Source organism: Silene latifolia, chromosome 1 (assembly GCF_048544455.1).
Source record: "Silene latifolia isolate original U9 population chromosome 1, ASM4854445v1, whole genome shotgun sequence".
Lineage (NCBI taxonomy): Eukaryota > Viridiplantae > Streptophyta > Magnoliopsida > Caryophyllales > Caryophyllaceae > Silene > Silene latifolia.
In genome coordinates, this window is record NC_133526.1 from 169,796,965 (window position 1) to 169,821,921 (window position 24,957).

Here is a 24,957-nt window from a genome sequence, read left to right on the forward strand (position 1 = left end):
GAGTGATAATGGAAGATGTTTAATTTGGGGAAATTTGTTGTATAATATTGATACTCGCGGAGTGAATTTTTTCGAACAATATATGAGCGGTTTTTGCCCTTTTTGTGATTCGGGAATGTATATGGAGAGTTTGGTATTGTTCAAAGTAGACGGAGTTGAGGATATGACAGCTTCTCCATAAATTGAGAATAGAGAATACTTACTGCCAGGGGCGGATCCAGGAATCAAAAGTATGGTGGGCTAGATTTTAACATTACACTTGATGATCGAAAAAATTTGAGTTTTAAAAAGCATTAGAAGGCTTGAAGTTGATAATTTAATACGGAGCAGATACTTACGACCGATTTAAATAAGGTCTACTGATTAACGTATCCACCTGTAGCAACTATAAACACGAATTTCATTAGAGTACTTAACCATCGACTTAGAAATAACAACCAACATCAATCCTTCATCAAAAAGTATAAATGTTGTAATCCGTAAAATATTACTAATTTAGTAAGAGGCGGACTCTTACGAGACTTACTCATTAACAAATACTTTTCAAAATTAATTTAATACTTTTTCCGCCCTAATTAATAGCTATCATCTATGTATGATATAGTCATTGAAAAAAGCCAAATAAATAACTATTAACTGGAACGGAGAGGAATTGAGATTGAAAATAGCTTGGATTTGGGGCTAAAATATGCACACTTTTGTATATTTAAGCTACTTGAAAGAAGAAAATAATCTATAAGAAACAAAATAAAAAGAAAAACAGAATGTATACCTATTAACTTAGAATGATAGAAGTGTGTTTTGTGCGAGGTAAACTTTAATTAGAGGTATTTAGGAAAGTTGGTGTAAATTAAGGTAAAAATAATAAAGCATAAGAGAAAATGTTAATGGGAAGGATTGAACCCTGGCAAAGTGGCAAGGCGCACAACACAAAATTACAAAAGAGAAGAAACCACTAGACTCAACTGAATAGGCTGTATTAAGTTGGAAGAACATGTATATATTCTTTTCCTAGAAACAGGTTGGGCTTCAGCCCAACTAGCCCACTACCTGTATCCGTCCCTGCTTACTGCTTCGAAGCATCACTCAAAGGATGTTTTTAGGAAGACGGGTGCTGGTAAACAACGGATAATATGTGAATCGCATTCTTTTTGTTGTTCTTATGTATGGTTTTGCTGTTCAATTAGTTGAACTCGAGACATAAAAACTCTTTGATTGCATCTTGTCTATATTGAGAAAATTGTTTCTTTCAATACCACTTCTTGAAAATTTATTTAGATCTTCGTGGCTCGTATACATATTCCTTCCGGACTTCCTACTAAAGACGATTTTGACAAATGCGACTACTAATCAATTAGTTAGCCCGGGATGTCAATTGTATCACCGTTAATTGTTAGGACTTGCTCCTTAATAACTCCGACTATAGCAAGATTACAATTAGGGTGTTTTAAAACAAGTCACTTGTCATAACAAAAATTCTCATTACATTGATGTTAATACGTTTAATCTCTTTTACTTTAAAGTCCTTGTGTGAAGCTCATACCAAAGTACAAAGGTAGGCGTGTAGCCATAAGTAACAATTGTTTTTACATTAATATACATTGATGTCCTTCATATTTTTGACGCAAAGTGCGACAAGGAGTTAGAAAATGGTTGTACTCAAATTCGGTATCAATAAATGGAACATTGGCACCCGATCACTGGTAGTGATCCTGTCGACGTGTTTGGGAACTTGGATTTGGGAATTAATCCAAAAGTAGCCGAATTTTGATGTTTGGCTGTCTTTGGCAACCCTAAGGGTCCGTTTGGATTGAAGGAATTGGAGAGAAGGGGAGGGGAGGGAAAGGGAGGGATTTAATTTCCTTTGTTTAGATAAAAAATATGGGAGAAAAGAAATGGAAGGGGAGAGAAATGAGAGGACTTATTTTCCCTCCTATAGAACAAATTATAATCTTTCCAAGGGTGGCAAGATTTGGAAAGAAAACATTATTTGGACTCTAATTATACCACCAGCATCTTTCAATCCTCCATCCATTCTTCATCTCCCTCCTTCCTCCCTTTCCATTTCCCTTCATAATTTTTGTTATCCAAACACTCAAATCCCATTTGCCCTCCCCTTCTCTCCCCTCCCTTCACCTCCCCTCACTCCCCCTCCCCTCCCTTTCCCTCCTAAAATTGTATCCAAACGGACCCTAAAAGGGCCTAAATTTACTTATTAATTACAAAATTAATTAAAAGATCACTAGTTTAAGGTTACTTTCGTCTTTGATTCGTTGATTTCGGTGGCAGAATTGAAACGGTGGTGGCGGAAATAACAATGTTTGCAGAGGTTTTTTTTTTCTTGTTTCGTGAGCGGTCTTTTTAGTTTTAGAAAATTTTGAAATATTGTGGTTTATTTTGGGAATAATAGAGTGAGGGGAAAATTAGGAATTTCAGTATATATTGTCGAGGTTATTTAATAATTTCTTGACGTCAAGAACCAGCTCAGTTTATAAAACAGTCTTTTCTTCCAAAAACATACTCCCTCCAATTTCCTATTATCTTCCCTCTTTCTTTTTTCACACAAGTTTGATTATCTTCCCTCTCTCCTTTTTGGGCAAGTTTCATTCATTTTTTATTAATTTCTCTCTCCTAAAAAATCAACAACTCTCATTACTTTATCTATTCTTTATTTATCATTAATTCTTTATTATTTTCTCTCACCTATAAATTTCACAACTTACAATACTTTATTCTACTTTATTACTTCTTTCTTCCCATTTCTTAATTTTTGTGCCCAAAAGAAAGGGGAAGATATAAGGAAATAGGAGGGAGTATTTAACTCAAACCCGTAGGGTTTCTTTCCATCTCATAAAAAGAAAAAAAAAAAAAATCTTTTCACTCATCATCATCAATCAATTAAGCAAGATGAAGATTAGCAAAAGGCGTTCAAATAAATACATACCACCAGAAATATTGACTCTAATTCTCGCAAAATTGCAAGCCAAAACTCTATTAAGATTCAAGTGTGTATGTAAATCTTGGTGCTCTCTTATCAATCACTCGGATTTTATTTCAACGCATCTTAAACACTGTCAAAATAACAAATCAAATTCGGGTATATTATTAACCCTCGAGATATTGCGGTCCTGCGATCGACGTGAAGGATGCTTGTCACTTCGTGAGGCTGACACTTTTCGCAAACAAACTGACATTTTTAAAGTTTCTAAAAAGTGCTATCTTTATGGAACATGTCATTCTTTGCTTTTAATAAGCAACTCTCAAAACCACATGTCTAAAGGAATGAGATTATGTAATCCGAGTATTAGAAAATCATTGCTACTTCCTCCTTGTCCACTTCTTCCCTCTGATTGGCCCGCGCCTAAATTTGTACTTGGATTTGGGCTTCATAGTCAGGATTATAAAGTCGTTGCAATCGCATTTAAACGCATTAAGCGTGTAGAGGTTCGTGTGATGGGTGTTGCAGTTTACACACTTAGTAATCAACAATGGTTTGTCAGGGATAATGTCCTCAATATCGATTATTCGTCCATTAATAATTTGTATGGGGCCTACTACTTCTGTGAGGGCGCAGCTCACTGGCTTAGAGATGCTCCATTGACTCCAGATGAGGTTACTAGTTATCGGTTTTATAATCAGACTCATCTTGTTTCCTTTGATTTTGATTCGGAACATTTCACCTTTTTGGAATTGCCGATTCGTTGGATGAATTAGAAAATTATTCCGGGTCTCTATTTCTTCTCGGGGAATCACTAGCGCTTTTCTGCATTTCTCTTTTGAGTTTTAGAATATGGGTGTTGAAACAGGAGAATGGAAATAGACTATGGACTCTATGGTTTTCAGGTCCTTCAAGTCGTGAGGGTTATGAATTCTTCTACCATATGGGATCACCAACAAAAAGGGTATTATATTTTGAGGGTGATGGTGGCTATCTTGTTTATGGGAAGAAATCCTATAATATTGTTACTTGCCAAGTACGGGAGCTTGGAAAGTCTATGAGCTATGATTCAACCGACAACGTATTCGAGAGCTTGGTGTTGTGCAATCAATTCGAACCGTGAATATGGCATAATAATTCCAATATTTAACTGTCTTCAATTCTTCATATCTCTTTGTAAATTATAGAGAATAGCTTATGGCTAGAAATTTGGGAATGCCTTCCGGCTTATATGTGCTATTGAATTTGTAGTCATTGGCTGTTCAGAGTGGAGTGTTGTACTTTGGGCTTGTTTGGTTGCCCATAGGAAGATGAAGTTCCAAGGAAATAAAATTCACATGATTTTTCAATTCACATGAATTGAAAAAATGTTGTTTGGTTGGGATATGGGAACTCAATTCATGTGGGAAGTCTCACTTACCTAGGGGGGGCTAGGTAAATGACTTCCTACATTATGTAGGAATTGGAGTTCCATGGGAACTTCAACTTCCCATGAATTGGGTAACCAAACAAGACCTCATTTTTGCACTTCCTAGGAATTTCCAATTCACATGAATTTGGAAGGCAACCAAACAACCCCTTTATATCAGAGATTGTAGCGTGCCAGAATGTTTTGTGTTTGCTAGTTAAGAATTAAGTTAATCTCAGGATTATGACTCTTATGAGACGAGCCTTTTTGGTCTAAAATAATAAGACGGGATTTTGTAACATTTTACCGTTAAATGTGACCATTATTGAAAACCAGTTACCATAAGCTGTAACACTGCCTATACCATTGTGATTACATTTAACTATAAAATAGTCCCGTCTGAAACAGAGAATTTGTGTTGTATTATTACCCCAGATCCTAACTGACCTATAACAAATGACGAGATAAAATCGCATCCAAAATGACCTATATTATTATTGACTCGTTTGCAAAGTCTAGAGTGACGGCAAAGAAACCAAATTCAATGTCAAGGACGTTGACACGGCCCAAGCCATCCTAATAGAGGAAAAGAAACAGACACCTCCATATGAGGAATAAACTCTGATATTTGAGACGAATCCTAAAACTGTGTTACAAAAACCAATCTTATTTTTATTAATTCAACTCAATTCAGGGCGTGTCACGTCATTAATTCAACTTTTTTTTTTGAAATACATGTTATTGTGGGACCCGTTAGTGTGCAATGTATTTATTTCTTCAGAATTTTGTCTTAGAACAAATACTATGAAATAATACTATGAAATAATTTTATACATTTAAAATAAATGAAATTAATGGCATATAAGCGAAATGAATTACAAATTGGAATAAATGAAACTAATTACATATAAATGAATTACATAATTTTTAAAAATAATAATAATAATAATAATAATAATAATAATAATAATAATAATAATAATAATAATAATAATAATAAAATTACATAATTACGAGATGGAATTACATTTAATTACGGGATTGAATTACATATAATGCGAATAAATTACATGCATAATTTTTAAAAACTAGATAGTACGATATATTTTTTAAAAAAATATCCTTTGTTATTTCCTCTTAAAACATTGCGTACTGTTTGTAATCACAGATTGATATTAGCGAAGCATTGGTCAAGTAGATTATAAATGATGATTGTATTGAGTTTGACTAGTATATTTCAATTAGCGATTTAGTAAAAGTGTTTGGTATTTAGCGATTTTGGTTAATAGATTGTTGTATTTATGTGTAAATTGTTGACGGATTCATATTTCACAATCTACTAATGTGAATATGCTAGGTAGAGCAAAGATATTAGAAAACTTGAAGAGATTGAGCTCCAATCTACTCTTTCAATATGCCATTTACCAAACACTCAAAATAGTAGATTGGTAAGTCAAACATGCTAAAAGCCTTGAATATGCCGAAAATTCCCCAATCCGCCGTTTACCAAACACCCCCTGCATGTGAACACGTATTTGTAACAAGTTTAAACATTAATTATGTAGATCGCTGATTTAGACCAACTAGATAAGTACAATAGAAATGCAAAAAAAAAAAAAAAAAAAAAAAAAAAAAAAACATTAATACCGGCCCAAATACATACCCGTGCAATTTTGCACGGGTTTAAAAGTGGTTCATGTTAATAATAGCATACAGTTATAAATTCAATTACCACCCGGGATGAATGGATGATCCTAATCAACCCAAATATCTTTAATTTTAATATTTTAATTCTATCTTTGTGTAAATCCGTCTTACAACAATTTTTTGGTGGATAGAATAAGAGAGTCCTTTAACAATGACAACTGTAAACTTTTATCTTCTAATAGTTCTCTCCTTTCTGTTAAGTCTTCTGAAACAATTTGGAATCGAAAATATTTTATTTCTATTTTTTTGTATAAATATTTCAATTATATATTGATGTTAGGTTCATTGATTAGACTCATCTCTTCAGAAGAAAACCTAATATTAACTATGCCCATAATCAATCTCAATGGCGAAAGCGAAAAGAAGGGGGAGAAAGCGTCAAACATTTGCCACGCTTCCAAATTAAAGTACTTACCCCCTGAGCTGTGGGCTTCTATTATAATAAATTTACCGGTGAAGACACTATTAAGATTCAGGTGCGTCTGTAAATCTTGGTGCTCCATTATTGATCAACCCGACTTTGCTTACACGAATCTTAAACTATGCAAAATTGATTCCAACGAAACTAAAATCGTTGCCCTCGAGAGATTAGGAGAATCCGGGACAGAAGGATGCGCCCTGACAATTCGTCAGGGCAACACTCTTGAAGAAACTGCTCATATTTTCAAGAGTTCCGATTCATACGCTCTAATAAGCAGATGTAATGAATTGTTGTTATTGAACCGCTACGTTCATTACCCTGATAGGCCTGCTGATTTAAAAGAGATGAGACTGTGGAACCCTTCTGTACGCAAATCGTTGTTAATTCCCGCTTGCCCGCTTGTTGATGCTAAGTATTTACTTGGATTTTCCCCTCGCTGTAAGGACTATAAAATTGTGGCAATGCTAAGTAATCATTCAAAGATTCATGTCGCGGTTTATACCCTCCGTGAAAAAACATGGAGTGTTAGAAATAATTGCCTCGATGTCATCAGTAGCTACGTGGAGCTTATGTTTACAGCAAGGTTTTATCATCGAGAAGCTGCTTTTTATTTTCAAGGCGCTGTATATTGGTTTGGAATAGATCAGCGTGGATCTCATCTCGCGGTTTTGACCCTTACTGAACAAAATTATCTTATTTCTTTCAACTTTGATTCGGAAAAATTCACCCTTTTGGAAATTCCGCAGGAAACGAAGGGAATAGGAACAAGGTCATATTATAGGAGGTATTTGTTTATTCTTGGGGAATCGCTGGCAATTTTTAGTATTACTAAAGAAAAATCGGGAATATGGGTGCTGAAGCAGGGGAGCGGAAAGGGGGTATGGACTAAATGGTTTTCAGGACATTCGACAAGTCATGCTTATGATTTTTTTAGTCTCTCTTGTTCATGTTCACCACTATCACCATTACTCTATTATGAGAGTGATGGCGATAGCTATTTCTTTTTTGGGAAGAATTCTTATAATATTGCTACTGGACAAGTGACAAAGCTCGGAAAATCTAGGTATAACTTTTTGGATTTGGGAACGTATATGGAGAGCTTGTTATTGTGGAAAGGATACGGAGCTGAGGACATGGCGTCTTTCCCTTGATTAAGAGAATATAACCACTACTGTCTACACATATCACAATTATGGATGGTTTTGGGAAGACCGTGTACTGGTAAAGGTCGGATACATGAATTGTTACTCGTCTGTTCTTTTAGCTCTTCAATTAGCCAGAATAATTCAATATAGCTTGGTTTATGTCATTTTTGTTCTGAATATAGCTTGGTTTATGTCATTTTTGTTCTGATTTGATTTTGCTATTTTACTGCAGTTGACCTAATTTCGTCGAACTAGTGACTGAATCCAATTCATTGATCAATAAACTTTAAAACACGAATGGGGATGATAGCTGAAAATACTCGTAGCTAAATCGGAATTGTTCTGTTCTTATTTACTGAGCTCTAACGTCAAAATCTCAAGCACAAAACATTCTACGTTACATTACACGACTATTATAAGTGCACGAAATTTGGATGTTTCAACATCTAATGGCATGCCCAATTACTACTCCTAATTTCGTAAAAGGCATAAGCTATTCCGCTTGAAAAAACAAAAAGTCATTTTCAACAAATTAAGCCAAACATGTTTTAGATCAGACGTAGGGAACAGAAAACAAGAAGAGCAATAAGTAGAGATGGACTTATCCTTTATTTACGAGCGGAGGGTCTTCCTAAAATAATTCATAAGAGATTCACCCTCGGTCTTCACATATAGTATGTTTTTTTAGGTTTGTTTATGTGCCAACCAAAACGGGGAATGAAGACGTCATATCATCAGCTTCATATCCTTTGCCCAAAACCAAGCTCTCGGAATATGTTTCCAATTCAACATAATGGCTCAGAGATTTTGCAATCGACTGAACTTGGCAAGTAGAGATATTATAGGACTTGTTCCCATAAATAAGACAACCGCCATCACCTTTATAATACAATACCCTTTTCCTAGGACCCGAATGATAGAACATACCAAATCCATCATTACTCGAAGGACCTGCAAACCATAGAGTCCACCCTGTGTTTCCGCTCTCTTGTTTCAGCACCCATATTTTGAGACTATCAGGAGAAATGCAGAAAAACGCTAGCGACTCCCCAAGAAGAAACAGAGACCTTATAGTAGTATGTACTTCATCCAAGGCATGCGGCACTTTCAAAAAGGTGAAACTTTCCGTGTCAAAATCAAGGGAAATAAGATGAGTCGGTTTACCATCTTCATTACTACTCGGACTATCCTCACGTGGATCATTTCCAAGCCAGTGAGCTGCGCCCTCAGAGAAATAGTAGGGTCCAAACAATTGCGCATTGGACAAAAAGTCAAAGTTGACGCTATTATCGCTAACAGCCTGTTTTCTAACAGCCCATTTTTTATCACTAAGTGTGTAAACTGCGACACCAAAATCCTTAAATGAGATCGCAATGACTTTAAAATCTTTAATGCGAGGCACGAATCCAAGAAGATGGATAGTGTCGCGTACTAAACATTGAAAAAGAGGACAAAGGGGGAGGTAACAATGATTTTCTAATACTAGGATTACATAATCTCATCCCTTTACACACGACGTTTTGACAGCGGCTTATTAAAAGTAAAGAATTACAACTCCCATGGAGAAAGTGGCTCTCAGACCACTTAAAAATAAGACCAGTTTTAAGGAGAGAGTCCGTCTCGAGAAGTGTCAACAAGCATCCCTTTTGCCCATCGAGTCCCAAACCCTCGAGCGATAATAATTTATCCGAATTAATCTTTTTGTTGTTACAAAATTGAAGATGCATGTTAACGAAATCAGGATCATCGATAATGGAGCACCAAGATTTACATACGTACCTAAATCTTAGTAAGGATTTTGCTGGCAAATTTACGAGGATTTGAGTTAACACTTCAGGGGGTATGTATTTAATTGGAGTTGATTTCGTTCTCTTCATTTTTTCTCCGGCTGATAGGCGAAGGGATTTCTCACCTGGGATTAATCAACTGATGTAACGAAACCCTAGTTTTTACCGATTTGTAAGGTTTTATGTCTGGAGTTTGGACAATTCGGTTTTATAATAAAAAATAGAGATGATTTGGTTACATAAATTGGACACTGTTTACAGAAAAAAAACTCGAGAAAGACGGTCTCTCAATAAAGTTATTTGAGAGACTTCTCACTGTCTCACATGATGGGGTGAGGGACCCACCAAATTTCTTTTTTCCCTATTAGAGCATTAGCAATGGAAGAACCAAAAACGGGTTTGTCCTTTGACACATCATCGCCATCTCATTAAATAACAAACTCGAGTTTTAAGAACTAATTTTAACAATGGACAAACGATTTTTCTGGTTCTAAAATGGGTCCGATAGTCTACCTCTAATAAAATATTATTTTTAATAAAAAACACCAAAACTGGCATGAAAGGGGTTGAATAGGCAAATTAATTGCGAGTGGGGGCCACCATCATCCCACTAGTATTGTATTATTATGCTGCGTGTATTTCACGCTTATTTTTCTCTATGTAATTTTACGCCGTTTCCTTCACGCTCTCTCCCCTTCACTTTTCCCATGTGAGTTTTGCTGTTCACTTCTTCAACACAAACCAAGTTCGTCTGCAAGAACCATTTTGGACGAACGAACTGAAAATTACTTCCAACAATGGCGTTTAGTTCGTTCTTATATAAGAACTCTCTCACAAACGACCATTGCTAATGCTCTTATGTCTCCCACTAAATTAGTGGGAGACGGTTTCTCATGAGACCTATTGCACTTTTTATATGGTCGTTGGACACGGTTTTTATATGATTGTTGGACAAATCTTTTTTACACCCTCCGTCTTAGTCAATAGTTTATACTCCCTCCTAGTCAATAGTTTATACTCCCTCCTAGTCAAATAAACTTCTCTATTTTCTTTTCCGTTTATTCACAAACAAAGTCTGTTGAGCGGACTTGGTACTTCCGACCAACTTGGTTCGTACACGACCCAGAACTTGACTCGTTATGTGACACCAGGGAAAGTAGCATGCTCCGACCACTGCATAGGCGTACGGAATGAGACACATGGACCTGCCACGTGCGTACCCTTAACCGTACAAGTACACCCTATAAATATACGGCATTGTTCACTAATGAAGGTAATTATTCCTCCACTCTCTAGCTATTCACTTTATCTCAGTACAATTCAGCAAATTTCATTTCGAGTCATTCAATACAGTAACAGCCTCTCTGTATTGTTGGCACAAAGGGTAACGCTCCAAAGCTACATACATCGGGCCCCCTTACTCCGCAACTACTAGTAGATATCCTTTAGATATTGAGGAGATGTTGTTGGCAGCAAATTTACAGTCGCCGGTTTTTTGCAAATATTTTTCTATTTTTCCTCTCGCCTCTAATGCTCTTTGCTCATGTTTTCAAGTTTGACATAAAACCATACAAACTTAGTTTTATCATTGAATATAAACGGCTTGGAATTCAAAGGACTAGAAAAATGAAAAACTCGAAATGCAAAATAAGGAGTTCAAAAGACTTTCAAGAAAATAATGTTCCAAATGTTATTTGACAGTGTACTTTAAGTTTGTCAATATAATTAAGATCAACAAAATTTCACGGTGATTTTGAAGTAGTTGTGAGAATCGGATAGAACAAGGTGTTACCCGAACTTATATTATAGTTATTAGAGCTAGTTTTGCGCAGGTAGGCTTCATCCTTGATAAAACTTGCTGAGTATACAACAAATAACATCATACTTCATTAGAAGAAACTAGAATTTTTTGATAAATTGGGGTTCTTTTACAAATTAATTTGCGATTTGGGGTCGGTTTCAAACTAATTTGGACCAATGGGTCCATGTCATCACTTATATTTTTTTTCGTGTTTTTATATGAAGCCGCTAAGATAGTTAGCGGCTTTGGTCTCTTATTTTTCAAAACATACTACAAGTATTAGAAAACATAAAAGGATAAGCCGCTAATATCCTTAGTGTTTTTAGCCCTTCATATTTTATTGAATACCCTGTAAGTGCTAAGCAAATGGCTGAAAATTTGTTGAAAATGTGACAAGCCGCCAATAACTTCAGCGGCTTATACTGTGTAATTTTTTTTTTCTTTTTCTTTTTTTAGTCTATTAGTCTTATGCAATGTTATGAAATAAGTAAAGCCGCTAATTTTCCTAGCGGCTTCATATAAAAAACATAAAAAAATACAAGTGATGACGTGGACCCATTGGTCCAAATTAGTTTGAAACCGACCCCAAATCACAAATTAATTTGTAAAAGCACCCCAATTTCCCAAAAAATTCAAGAAACTAGCTAAAATTGTACTCCCTCCGTCCCCGTCAATTGTTGTCCTTTGGTTTTGACACAAAGACCAAGGAAAAAGGAGAGGACCAATAACTAAATGACAAGTGGAACAAATTGAATGAGAATGATCAAATTACTCATCAAGTTCATTCTTAAAATAGAAAGGACAACAAATGACCGAGACACCCAAAAATGGAAAAGGACAACAAATGATCGGGACGGAGGGAGTAACTGACGAAAGTCGATCAATATCGGACCAAATTGACAAAATGCGGCTTTGGCATCGACAAGCTCAATTGTGTATGATGGCCTCCCAAGGATACAATGAAAAAAAAAAAAAAAAAAAAAAAAAAAAAACAGCCTGACAGTTGCACATTGAGGCATTAAGCATCCGCGCTTAGTCTTAAATTTATCTAACGCATTAAACAAAGTCAGAAACCTTGCATGTCGAGCATCTCATCGAGACGTTTTACTCTCTCGAACCCTTCACTTACCAAGTAACGAATCTGCTGTTTATCCTGACACCCCTTGTTAGTCTCCATTTCTTGCCTAATCGTTTGCTGCAATTCATCTGCAAATTCAATGGATGAACAAATAGCACTGTCAATGCAAGTGTGAATCATCAGATACATCGGGTAGCTCAAATTTGTCTCATTCCCGACTAGGGAAGCTCAGGATGATACAGGCTGACTGTGATTCATGAGACTGTCAGGTGAAGAATTAAGGCATACAAGTAGCATATTGTAAGCTTGAAGCATACTATCAGTTATAAAGATATATTTTTCAGAAGAGTTGGTTTTTATGTAAAAAATGTTTTAACTATGAGTCATGGTACTAGATGTAAGTTTCAATCTTGATATCCGAATCAGTTGTAACGTCTGACCAAAAAAAAAAAACTGAACCCAAAATGTTTTTGTTTTCCAGGGATACTTGTGACAAAGAAAGAAAAGGCATCAAATCTGAAATCGAAAAGGCATCAACTGAGTCAGAGCCTGACTGGGGGCCTGACAGAGGAAATAGGAAGATACCTCTAGAAGTGCCAGGGGCTCGCCTCGCAGTTCTTAATGCATGTCTGTACAGCTTCAGCACTCTTGCACGAAGAATAAAGTCCTGTAAATCCATGATCATGCTGCAATACCATTCTTCCGTCAATACAATATTACAACCAGCGCAACAAAAATCCAAGGAGCCTAAATAATGCACACAATTTTCTAGATAACAAAACACCGATGAAAACTAGGAATTTCATGCACGGAAATGACAAGCATAAAGCAACTTCAGTAATCAAGTGGCAGTCAGCACTTTTTTTTTCATTCACATCATCCTCCATTACATAGTTTCAGAATCTACGGGTTGGATCAGAAGAAAAGGGATAAAAACGCTACTATTATAATAATTAGATTATATCAGGACGATGAAATCTCTAATAATTAGTTAATGAGAACAACCAATAACTAGCTTTCCGAGTTTTTCAAGATCAAGAAGAAGGGACAGTGCTGCAGAATCCAGAGATCTTTTCTTATCAGCTTTTTCTTCTCCCATGGCCTCCATCACACCAAAGTCAGGTATGCACAGGGATATTTTCGACATAAAACTATTAAACCCTTTCTTCTTGTTTGGAACCTCACCAACATCAATCGGAGTTATCAACTGGCGTCCTGTAGTCTCAAAACTTGGCATTGGCCACTGCAATCTTTTACATAGATCATACAGTGAGCTCCTCGGCCCTCCTTTCTGTGCGTTAACAGATGAAATGACAGGAACGCCTCCAATAGGAACCTGAGCTACCTTTTGCTTTTTGTGAGGTACAATATCCAATGTGATCGTCCCATCTAATGAACACAGCGTAACGTCATGTGGTTCCCTTTTCCTCTTTTCTCCCACAACATGAGCAAATGAAATCCCTCGATCTTCTAGATCCTTTAACAAATGAAAAGCAGCTTCTCCTCTAGCGGCTTTCCTAGTTCTAGCAATTCCTTCTCCTATCAGTAAAATGTCAGTCAGTTGTAATTTAAGCTCCACAAATATTACTTGACTGTGATTGACACATTGTTCTTTGAAAAAGTAACCACGGCGATCACATAATTCATTTAGTTCTCGGATCGGTGCCAACTCAAGATTCTCAGGAGTCACTAAAGGAGACAACAATGGATAGAAAACTCTCCAAACTTCGTCGATTTGAAGCTTGGTGTCTATAAGTATAGCTCCAGCAATACTCTCCACCAAGTCACCAAGAGCCTTGGGACACTGCCTTCCTTGCAGTGTTTTGGTACCCTCGGCCTTCGTAATTAGATTCACATAATCTGTTACTTGTTCAGCAAGTAACGAAGAAGAGTGTAGAAGGTGCGGGAAGAGGTTGCGCCTCACAGCAACTTGAGCAAAATTCTCATTATTCACAGAAGCTGCCCGTAGATCGGTCAATTCTCCCGGGTCAATATCTTTATGGTTTTGATAAAGATGCCATGTCATCAGTACATCAAGCACAGCATCCCCAAGAAACTCAAGCCTCTCATAACAATATTTCAACCCGGCATTTTCATATGTGGAATGAGTAATAGCTTCAAGTAACAGCCCTTTGGTAGAAAAGTCGTATCCAAGTTTGGATTCTAGGGTTGTAATCTCATCAACTTTTTGGGCAAAAGGCCGAACAGATGCCACATCAACAGCCTTATCAACATAACCCATGTCCAACTTAGCTTCAATTCCCAGCCATGTCATCACGTGGATAGACGCCGCTAATCCACCAGCCACATAGTACGCCCCAATAACCGCCTCAACACAATCAGCTATATTTTTGGAGACCAACCACCTATGTCCCTTGTCACAATTCTTACCAAGCACAAGCTTTTCATCGATATTTTGGTATTTGCTATCTAAGGGCACTTTAGATGAGTCAATACCATGCAAACAAGAAGTGGGGTGAACAGAAAGCTGCCCAGGGGCCACCCAACGACGAGGTTCAAATGGGCTGTCACGTATATACTCTTGTAGGCCTCCCTTAATTCCCAAATAATGTAAGGTAGCGTTGCAAATAGCTTGCTGGCGACGAGCAGATAACTTTCCTTCCTGTTTTCCGGGATATGTTAGAAAAAGATGACAGCTCACTGAATATTTCAGCACTGAATCACCGAGTAACTCTAAACGCTCTGACGAAAAATCTTCCAAGCATCTCTGAGTTGTAAGTGCTTCCAAAAGAAGTAAACTTGGAATATTAAATTTGTCTATATTCAAGCCAATCTCTTCCCTGAGCTGGCAGGCCAACATCAGACATTCCAATCTGTGCATTACAGAGGGTATTAAATAAAATGCTCTAAGAACAGATAGAGGGACATCTATACTGACTACAAGTTCAGGGGGCATATGAACATGATTTTGTGGCCTTTGGTCAGTACCATCTGACAACATCTTTCGACGCAAGGCAGTAGCTTCACTATCAGACAGAAGATTAAAAGCGTTATGAGTCTGTTTTAGAAGCAACAGTGGTTGTTCCGGGTATAATAGCTCAATTTCATACTTTTTGGTAAAATAATCAGCAAAAGTAGAATACTTTGGCTTCCGAGATGCCTCAAAAGGGCTGTGAGCAGAGGTATCGACCAAGACGTCAAGAACATAGTATATCCTTCCAGTGTGAATAGATATAACAACAGTGTCTTTCAAGTTTCCGGTAGAAAATGTGCAATTTGCTAGATTGACATGGTTTTTACTAGCGCAATTTTCATCCAAACAAGAGGGTTTAGTTTTTCTTTGAGATAGTTCAGCAGTTAACCAACAAAAACTTTTCATATATTCTACCACAGTAACACAAGAGTCAACTGCCTTCCAGTTAATTCTCCAAGAAGCATGATCTTCGACATCCGAAGACTCAAGTGGTAAGATCAAATATGAAGTATCTGTACTCCACAGCCAAGCACTGTCTTTTTCAAGTAGAAATTCTCTTGGTGTACCCTCTGCTTTAGACCCTAGAAATAATTTACCGAATAATCCATTAAAGAGGAGTTCATGAAAGCGCATTCCACGCTTGATTTGGTCTGAATCCAAGTGTACTTCTCCAGATGGAGAAACGGACGATATTGCTGTTCTATCGAGCAAATAAAGGTCCATCTTGGCATTAGCAACATCATGATCTAAGTTTGACTCAGTCAAAAGTAAAAAACTAGAGAAGTCTTCACTGTCACAGGAGAAATCAATCCTGTAGGAATGAAGTACAGCCCCATGAGGCTTATCTCTCCACTTGCCCGATAAAGCACGTACCGGAACCATCCCATGTAACTCCTTCCTTTTTGTAGTTCCGGCACCAGGCAACTCGCTCTTACTCATATTCAGAAGACTTTCGATAGGCGTGACATCCATTGAGATAACAAACTTTTCACAAGGTTCAACTGACAAAGTTACTAACCAAAGGGTATTTGGAAAGCGACAAACTATTGTCCGAGATACTGGATTAGGACATTAGTAGTTATCTTACTATAAATCCACAATGCTTTCAATTATAAGAATCTAAACATAGGCATTCGATAAATCAACCTACACAAACAATGAAGAAATTCATAAGTACCTATAGAGCAGTTTGTCTATTCGAATTTATTGTGGCAAAAATATCTCTCCTCCACAAACATGTCAAACAAATTCAACAAATCACATAGAGATGAGCGCGAGAGTACAACCCTTTACATGTAACCAGGAAAGTTTGTATTATTACTTATGAAGAATGTTTCTATGATGTACATAGAGCTTCTGGCAAACCTTATTAACACAAGATTCACAATTGCAAATGATTAATTCGAGAATATATACTTATAGTCACAAGTGAAATCAAAATGAGGAAATCTCAATTCTCTCATCATGCAAGTACCAGAGTAACTCATTCCATTCATTTAAATCATAGTTGTTATATAATAGAACTACCTCTTCTTTAATCATACCCAACTAGAACTACCTGTGTATCGAGAGAGATATTTGTGATTGCGAACTCGACATTCACGAGTGTTATTTGACCCTTTTAAGACAGTACTTGTAAATGACTAACTATCTACTATTCCACTTCCTAAGATCCTGTTTTAGTATCTCAGTTAGCAGATAAGAATACCCCGATCACTCTCAGAGTGTCAGCTTACTAGCTTTAGAAATAACTGTAGATTGTTTTTATCAGATAAGAAATCACGCAAAGCAGACAGCAAAATGTAGAACTTCCTCAATAACATGAGAGGAAAAACATATATCATGAGTTCTAGCAGAACTGAATGTAAGCGTAAAGCATGTCTATTCATTGCCAAAATCACCCCATTCAAGAACTACAATTCAGTACATAACTAGGATCCTCACTGGTATGCTATAAACATAGGATTTCACACAAGAACTACAACTAGTCAACACCCTTCTAATAAGGAGACATCAGTGATTCACCATTGCTCCGTTAAGTGACCTAAACTTGAATTTGTTACTTTTTAAAAGACCAAATGTAGGACAACAATTAACAACTCAGACTCTCAGGGTGTGTGTTTGGATTGAGAGATTTGGAGGGAAAGTAAGGGGAGGGAATTGGAAGGATGGGAAATCCATTGTTTGGTTAGCAAAATGAAGGTAGAGGGATTTGGAGGGGAGGGAAAATGGATCCCTCCATTTCCCTCCTACAAGGCAAATTATTTCCCCACCAACATAGGCAAGATTTGGAGGGAAAATCATCTCCTCCATTCTCCCTCCCCTCCCCTTCCCTTCTTTTCTCTTCCCTCCTCCTCCCTCCCCTTCTTTTCCCTCCTTTTTTTCTATCCAAACAAGGCCTCAGGGTGTGTTTGGATACTAAAATAGGAGGGAAAGGAAGGGGAGGGGGAAAGAGGGAAGGGAAAGGGAGGGGAGGGAAGGGGAGAGGGAATGAGATGTGGGTGTTTGGATACAATTTCCCTCTAAATCTTGCCTATTGTGGAGAGATTTTGATTAGGCTTGAAGGAGGGAAATTGGATCCCTCCAAATCACTCCCCCTCCATTTCCCTCCACCCTTATTTGCTATCCAAACAAGGGAATTTAAATTCCCTACTCTCCCTCCCTTCCTTTTCCCTCCAAATCATTCAATCCAAACATACCCTCAAAGTCCATCAACTGCTAAAGAGGCAAAAGGGCAATCACACTCCATCTCACTTACAAAGTTCACCATAACGCACATCTGCGAGAGTAACCCTTCTTTATTATCTTTCCGTATCTCCTTCCTTATTACATACACCCTCTTCCTATATTACCAACCTCGTTTCATCTTCTTCCTTCAAATCACATCAAGATTCATAACTTAACTCTCACATATCACAAAGAGAATATAATCCCTCTGCTACCTATAATTTCCATACAATCTTTCCCAAAAACGCCCAAATGTTTGCAAACATTACGCCGGATTAAGAATTCCCAATTCACAAATTTTGATCAGCAAATAACACTTCCTTAAATCAACCCATCACATCTCACAAGGAAAATAATATTTTAAATACAATGTACTTGAATATTCTCTCTTTTTCATCCTTCAAATTCATATCATATGCATCCCAAATCCCAATTAACTCACAAATTGATGATTTAACATGGGTAATTCTAAAAAAATCATTATAATCAATTTCTATCCTCAATTCATATTCTTTTTCATCATTAAAATTAATTTACATCCCAAATTATCTATGATTTGACATGGGTAATTCTAAAAAATAATCATCATCAATTTCTCAACCCCAATTCATATTCTTTTTGTTGCAGATTATTAATTAACTAACAATACCAACTAAAACAAGACCAGTAATTGAAATTAGAAGAATTCAAGAAATAGAATGAAGACAAATACAAAAGATGAATAAACATTAAAAGTAAAGCATTATCAATTGAAGTAATGATGGAAGAAAGCATGGTTAAACTGTGAACAAACATACCTGAAGTAGTAAATAATAAGATGCTGTTTCAATTGAGAAAGGAGATTGAGTGTTGTTACTTGTTGTCAGTTTGTGTGTTTTAATGTGAGTTTTAACTTCTGTGTGTTAAACTGAACTGTTGGGGAGTTGAGGTTCGTACTTTATAGTACCGTCGATGGTTGAACATTCAATGTGTGTGTTTAAAAATCCGTCACACAGTCAAAAGGGTTTCATTATAAAATAACACAACTTGTTTATTAGCACTAAATAAATATATTTTTTTATAAAAAAAGATCGTCTCATGGTGTAGGAACATCTTATTCTAAAATTTGAGTCTAAAAAATTGGAATCATCCTTGGAGTTAGTAATAACTTTAAAATGCTCGAATATTTGGCAAATTCTCATTTAAAAAGGATACATTCATTTTACGTTTAGACGAATAAAAGGTGTTTATATAGAATGAATAAAACAAAAACAGAATGCATACGGAGAAATAAAAGATTTGTCGTCTATGTCGATGTTATTTAACCCGTTTTAAAATCAAGACGAATACATCCGTCTTAAAAAAAACTAGCGGATGATATTTAGGGGGTGTTTGGTAATGGTACGCTGGAAGATTTATCCGTACACTACTACAAATCCAGGCAAACTACAACGACCCTTTAACAACGCTTATTCACGAAAATCACCATAAGACGTTGTAGAATGGATGGCGCGAATTTTACTAAACTTAATTACAACGGTTATGTATTGTTAACCGTTGTTATTGGTTTTAACAACAGGTCAAACTTGCACAACCGTTGTTAATATAAAAACTAATAACAACGGTTTACTGTAATACATTATAACCGTTGTTAATAACTTGACGCAAAATTAGTGAAACTTTATTACAACAGTTATATTAGTACCCGTTGTTATTAGGTTTTAACAACGGTTGTAGACGCAATAACCGTTGTTATTGAAGTTATGAAGATCTAAAGAACAACAGATCGCTTTATTCTGCTATACGCTACAAAACACAAACACAAGCTAATACTGCTACACAAATATCATCCTCCATTCCTCCTTGATCGTCTCTCTCTGTCTTCATCTTCATCATTGTCTCTCCCTCATCGTGTTTATCAATCAGGTATATATGTTTCTTAGCTTATTAACTATTTCTTATTAAGATTTTCAAGCTATATATAGATATAGGATTGTTCAATTTCCTTGCCTATGAATGTCGATTATTTGTGATTTTGTGAATTTGTTGGGTTAATATCTAATTTGTTGATAATTTAGCTTAATTGATTTCCTGAATTTCGTTTATTTGTTTGCCTATTATTGGATTTTCTAAATTAGTTGCCTATATATTACGAATGTAGAAAATGACTCGAACTTGGATGATTGCTGCAAATATGAGTGACCCCAACTATAAGGATGGTTTAGCTGAATTTTATGAAGTCGTTGCGAATAATTTGAAAGGTTCTTCTAGTATTCCATGTCCTTATGAAAGATGTGGTAATATTAGGTGTATGGCTTTTCCAGACGTTAAAATACACCTAGAAAAGTGGAGATTTAGTCGATCCTATACACGTTGGATTTTTCATGGGGAACCATCAGAGGACGAGAATTGTAACACCCCCGCACACCAGGATGCCTTACCAATGACCATTCTAGTGTAAGACGGTGTTACCATCTCGGTTTCCCGAGGGAGTAGATCAAATTAGACAACTAAAGAACATTCATCCATTATTAACATGTCTTATAATATACAGCTTACTACAACGTCTTTATAATAAAGGTACAACCATGACACTAATGACACTGCCTCTCTAGAATGGTAGCGTGATGACTCGATCCCTCCAATCCTAGCTGCCACAATCAACAAAACCTGCTAAGCCACTGCTCACCATCCCCGAATGGATCACCGCAGGTTTCACAAAATAACAACAACGGGGTCAGTACTGGCTAATCAAAAGTAAGACGGAATAACAACATAAATAGTCGATCATCCCTATCCGGTCTCACAACCACGCACGATAATCGACTACGCCCGAAGGGTGTAGCCCCGCCGATTACCCATCGCAAGGTAATCCTCGCCGCTTGATGGGTGACCGCAGCCCATCCCACCTAGTCCAGCTCATCAACGAGCGACTAATAATCCTTGTCCCTTAATGTGCACATCCCCTCCTGTGGCGGGTTCCACGGAGGGCGAACTAGGGTGTGAAGTCACTCCCGCAAGTGGCTCCACTACCATCACAACACACACAGCCTTATCGCTGTCACAACACCACAACAACGCCACCATCACCGCTAAACCCATACTCCGATGATCAGCAGATGACAATCATACACAATACAATTACAATCTTAATTCAATTAACGAAGAACCGAGTAGGGAAACCCTACCTCATCGCAAAGCATGCAAGACTCCCATTTACAGCCACGCACGACTCCAACAAGCGTCCTAACAATGATAACCATCTCCTATTACACAACTATACTCAAAGAATCACTCATAAGAACACAAGGCAGAAACTTACCTACATTGCACATCGACGGTGACATAGACGACCACCACATCCGTCATCCTTTCTCGGCGAATCCCGTCACTCCCATGGTAGGGTTTAGGCTAATTTCATTAGAGTGTGAAGATATGGGGTGATAGGGGAGAGAGATAGACTAGGGTTAGAGAAAGAGGAACTGTCGAAGAAATGAGAAATGAAATGAATCTTGCGAACTTGCGTTTATATTAACATGTCGACAGCAGCCATACTCGGTCGAGTATCGGGGATACTCGGCCGAGTAGCCTCGGCTAGGTCGAGTAAGCAATCCTGTAAACCTCATGATACAAGTCTGATCCCTCACCATTCATCCTTAAGGTCTGTTTGGTCAACATTACCGGTCAACAATGTTCTTAAATATCCTGGGTGTTACAATCTTCCCCCCTTAAAAAGAACTTCGTCCCCGAAGTTCAACCCACACGACCCTCTCCTCAGGTTTACGTACCGTGACATAGACCACCCACACCAAGGTGCACAAATTTACACCATCCTGACATCATCATCACACCAACTTACTCAAACAATAATCACCTATCACCAACTTCCACATACTCTTACAGAAATTAATGAACTCACATGCATTCTTTTGCCAGACGCGACACCACTATTATCAACTACACACAGAAACGAAACAATACTCAAAACAGCACTCAACCATACCATCATAGCAATATACAAATGCAAACTATATACAAATGTGAACTACCACGATCAATTATCATAAGATTGAGTTGAGACATCCGTGCACAGTATAACCTTCATATTACTTGAATACAACATAGCTACAGCTTCAAGGAAACATGAACATAAATTCCGAATGTTAACGTGCCTAACATACATGTGATTCCAAGATCATAGGTATAACTACATACATATTTCACGTAATTAAATGCTTAATTCTCCGCGACATTACTCTTCCCCTCTTAAAGGAACTTCGTCCCCGAAGTTCACCACTAGCCAATTCCGTGCCCAAGGCCAACAAGTACATCCTGACGGCACACGCTACTATAAGACAAAGCAAAACACTACACCACAAGACTATGCTAATCACGTATAACAGCACCAAAGAGTTATAGCAGTCGTCACAAAAGTCGTTTACCCCGCCTCAAAACCAAACAACTAACCAAAACGAAACACCACCGCGACCATCCCCCTCTTTTAGCACAACTTACTTTATGACATTACACACTTGTGGCTTATAAAGACAAAATGTTTCAGCAACCAATTAGTGTATAACAAAAAAAAATATGGAATTAATAAGAAATAGCAGCTTGATGCGTAACCCGTTGAGGTGATTATCATTGTAACCAAATATATGGATATACGTATAAAACTTGTTACAGCTACCCCGCTATATGAGTAGGGTATTACCTTTCATATGCTTTAATGACGCAGATTATTCCCCCCAAGTAATATAAGATTCTAGTCACGCACCAATGTTATACCACGAAACATCCACTAACTCCTAGCCTATTCCAACAATCACGTATCCGTGAGACAGTCATAATCCATCTCTGGAACATGTTATAGTATAAAATAGCAAGATAAGGTATTAACAATTCATTCATTCATTATCACATAACTTACAATTCTCTGTTTCAGCAATATTCGGCCGAGTATAAAAGGCTACTCGGTCGAGTAAGCTCTACTCGGTCGAGTATATGTGTATACTCGGCCGAGTAAGCTTTACTCGGTCGAGTAGTATCTATGCTCGGTCGAATTTTCACATCCAGAGAGCCTTTGAAGACATTACTTAGAGCATTTACCGTCAACCTGCATCAAATTCTTTACAGCAATATTAAACACAACCAAATCCTAACATACACAACATTCAACATGTCTCCGTACGATAATTAAGTAATTAAACGGCCTTATGGCCGAGTACAGTTATCCAGCAATGGATAATAAATCCCGAAAGAAATACCCAAAATAAAAGTACGAAATCCAACACAACAAAACAAATCCATCACAACCAAATAAATCCAACCTCAAAGAAATCAAACCAAATAGTCTAACAACATAAGATCAATGACGGGGACCCTCCTCCATGTCATCATCACCACCTGCGCCCGAAGTACCTGCACCTGAACTCCCTGCTCCTGGAAAGCCTGCTGCTGCTGCTGAGTAGTCCCCTCCTAACTGACTGCCAGGGTTGGCTCCCCACGGTCCCGCGAGGTAGCCAAACTCAGTCTCCTCCGGAGGTCTCCAGTAACTCGGGTCAACTCCGTAGCTGTGAAATACCCCCGTATCCACCCCCGGTCCTCTCCACCAGACAGGCTGTGCTAACTGAGTCCCTATGCCCTGGTTAAGGGTCATCTCATGTAGGTTGCGGAGCACCAAAGTAGAGGAGATCCGCTCAGCCAATTCATGCGGCTGCATCCTAGGGTCATGCACTGTGGGGTAGGGCGAATACTGGTAAGGGTAGCAAGGATAGGAGTCAAGAGTAGAGTAAGAGGGCTCAGATACAACCGGGTCTGCCCTAGACTGCCTCACTCCGCGACGCTCCCGAGGTGGGGGAGGTGCCTGCTGCTGTCCCTGAGGTACGGTGACAGGCTCAGGTAGGTCCAGGATAATCCGTGGGTCAATCAGGTAGGACTGGGGCTCAGGTCTAGGAATGCCACAAGGCTCCCACTCAGCCAAATGATCAACAACAGGGAGATGAGCTGGGTCCGGAAGCACCATCCACATAGTTCCCTTCACTCTCCAGGCATACGACCCATCATCCATCTTCCTCAACCATCGGTTCTGACACCAGTACTGAGCGTCCATGGTAGGCACAATCTCTACATACTCATTCCTCTCAGGAGGTGGGGCCTCAAAATCTGTCAGGCGCTGGGCTAGGCGGGTCACTATGGCCCCGCAAGCAATGTGTCGGGTCTCGGACTGTGCCATACGCTCCAGACTAGAGCACACTACACCAGGGGCACTGCAGTAGAATGGTTTCTGACGGTGGAGGTTGAGGTAAGACATAAGCAACATGACCTCATGGGAATTAAGCTTGCTCACATCATCTCTCGAGTATAACAAACAGGTCATCATCCTCAAAAACATACGAAGGGAAACGTGCTGAACATCATTAATATGCATGGCACTGGCACTAGGGGCAGGTCTACCAGTCAAATAAGGAAGGTAAAGGGGTGCACCACTATTCTTGGCCACATCACTAAGGTAGTCATCCTCCTCGGCCTCTAAACCCAAATGGTCAGCCAACTCGTCCAGGGTAAGCTCATGATCCTCATTCATGAGACGAAAAGAGACGGTCTTTCCCTTCTTATCATAAACAAAAGAGCTCAAAAACTCTAAGGTCAAGTGGGGGTAGGATTTCTTTCTCAAGTGATACAACCCCTCCATGCCCAAAATCTTGAAAATGTGAACTATGTCCTCCTTGATCCCCAAAGTCTCAAGGATACTAGGGTAAACACAGCGGGTGGGGCGAAAAGGACGACGCATAAGAGCCACAAAAGCCTTTCGATGGTTGAAATCAGAGAAAATTACCGATGGGTGTGCTTCCACCGGCGGAACTATCGGTTCAGTGCTTGACTGACCAGCCTCAAGCTGGACATTAGTACGAGTTCGTTTGTTGGGTAAGCCTCTGGTTTTCACCATCGCAATGAAACAATGCTTTAACAGGGGATTGACACAAAATCCTTAGCTCAAAAGACGGACTGTTTTCAATTGTATATCGATT

The 24,957-nt window shown here is 38.1% G+C and overlaps 2 protein-coding genes across 3 annotated transcripts; one reads left to right on the forward strand and one right to left on the reverse strand.

The window, feature by feature from the left end:
* The first annotated feature begins 6,380 nt into the window (after positions 1-6,380).
* LOC141587155 (F-box/kelch-repeat protein At3g06240-like) lies at positions 6,381-7,625 on the forward strand. The gene has a single exon (XM_074408599.1). It carries the CDS (start codon positions 6,381-6,383, stop codon positions 7,623-7,625), a length of 1,245 nt encoding a protein of 414 aa, XP_074264700.1.
* Positions 7,626-12,070: 4,445 nt separating this feature from the next.
* Positions 12,071-18,927, reverse strand: LOC141611414 (endoribonuclease Dicer homolog 3-like). 2 transcript variants are annotated; one of them, XM_074429953.1, is made up of 3 exons: positions 18,745-18,898; positions 12,871-12,971; positions 12,071-12,413 (listed from the first exon to the last, which is right to left on the reverse strand). In XM_074429953.1, exons 2-3 carry the CDS (start codon positions 12,968-12,970, stop codon positions 12,274-12,276), a joined length of 240 nt encoding a protein of 79 aa, XP_074286054.1. In that variant the 5' UTR covers position 12,971; positions 18,745-18,898; the 3' UTR covers positions 12,071-12,273. The 2 variants fall into 2 exon arrangements, with proteins under 2 accessions (XP_074286054.1, XP_074286046.1); XM_074429945.1 differs by lacking the exons at positions 12,071-12,413; positions 12,871-12,971 and adding an exon at positions 13,071-16,366 and having other exon boundaries at positions 18,745-18,927.
* Positions 18,928-24,957: the final 6,030 nt, after the last annotated feature.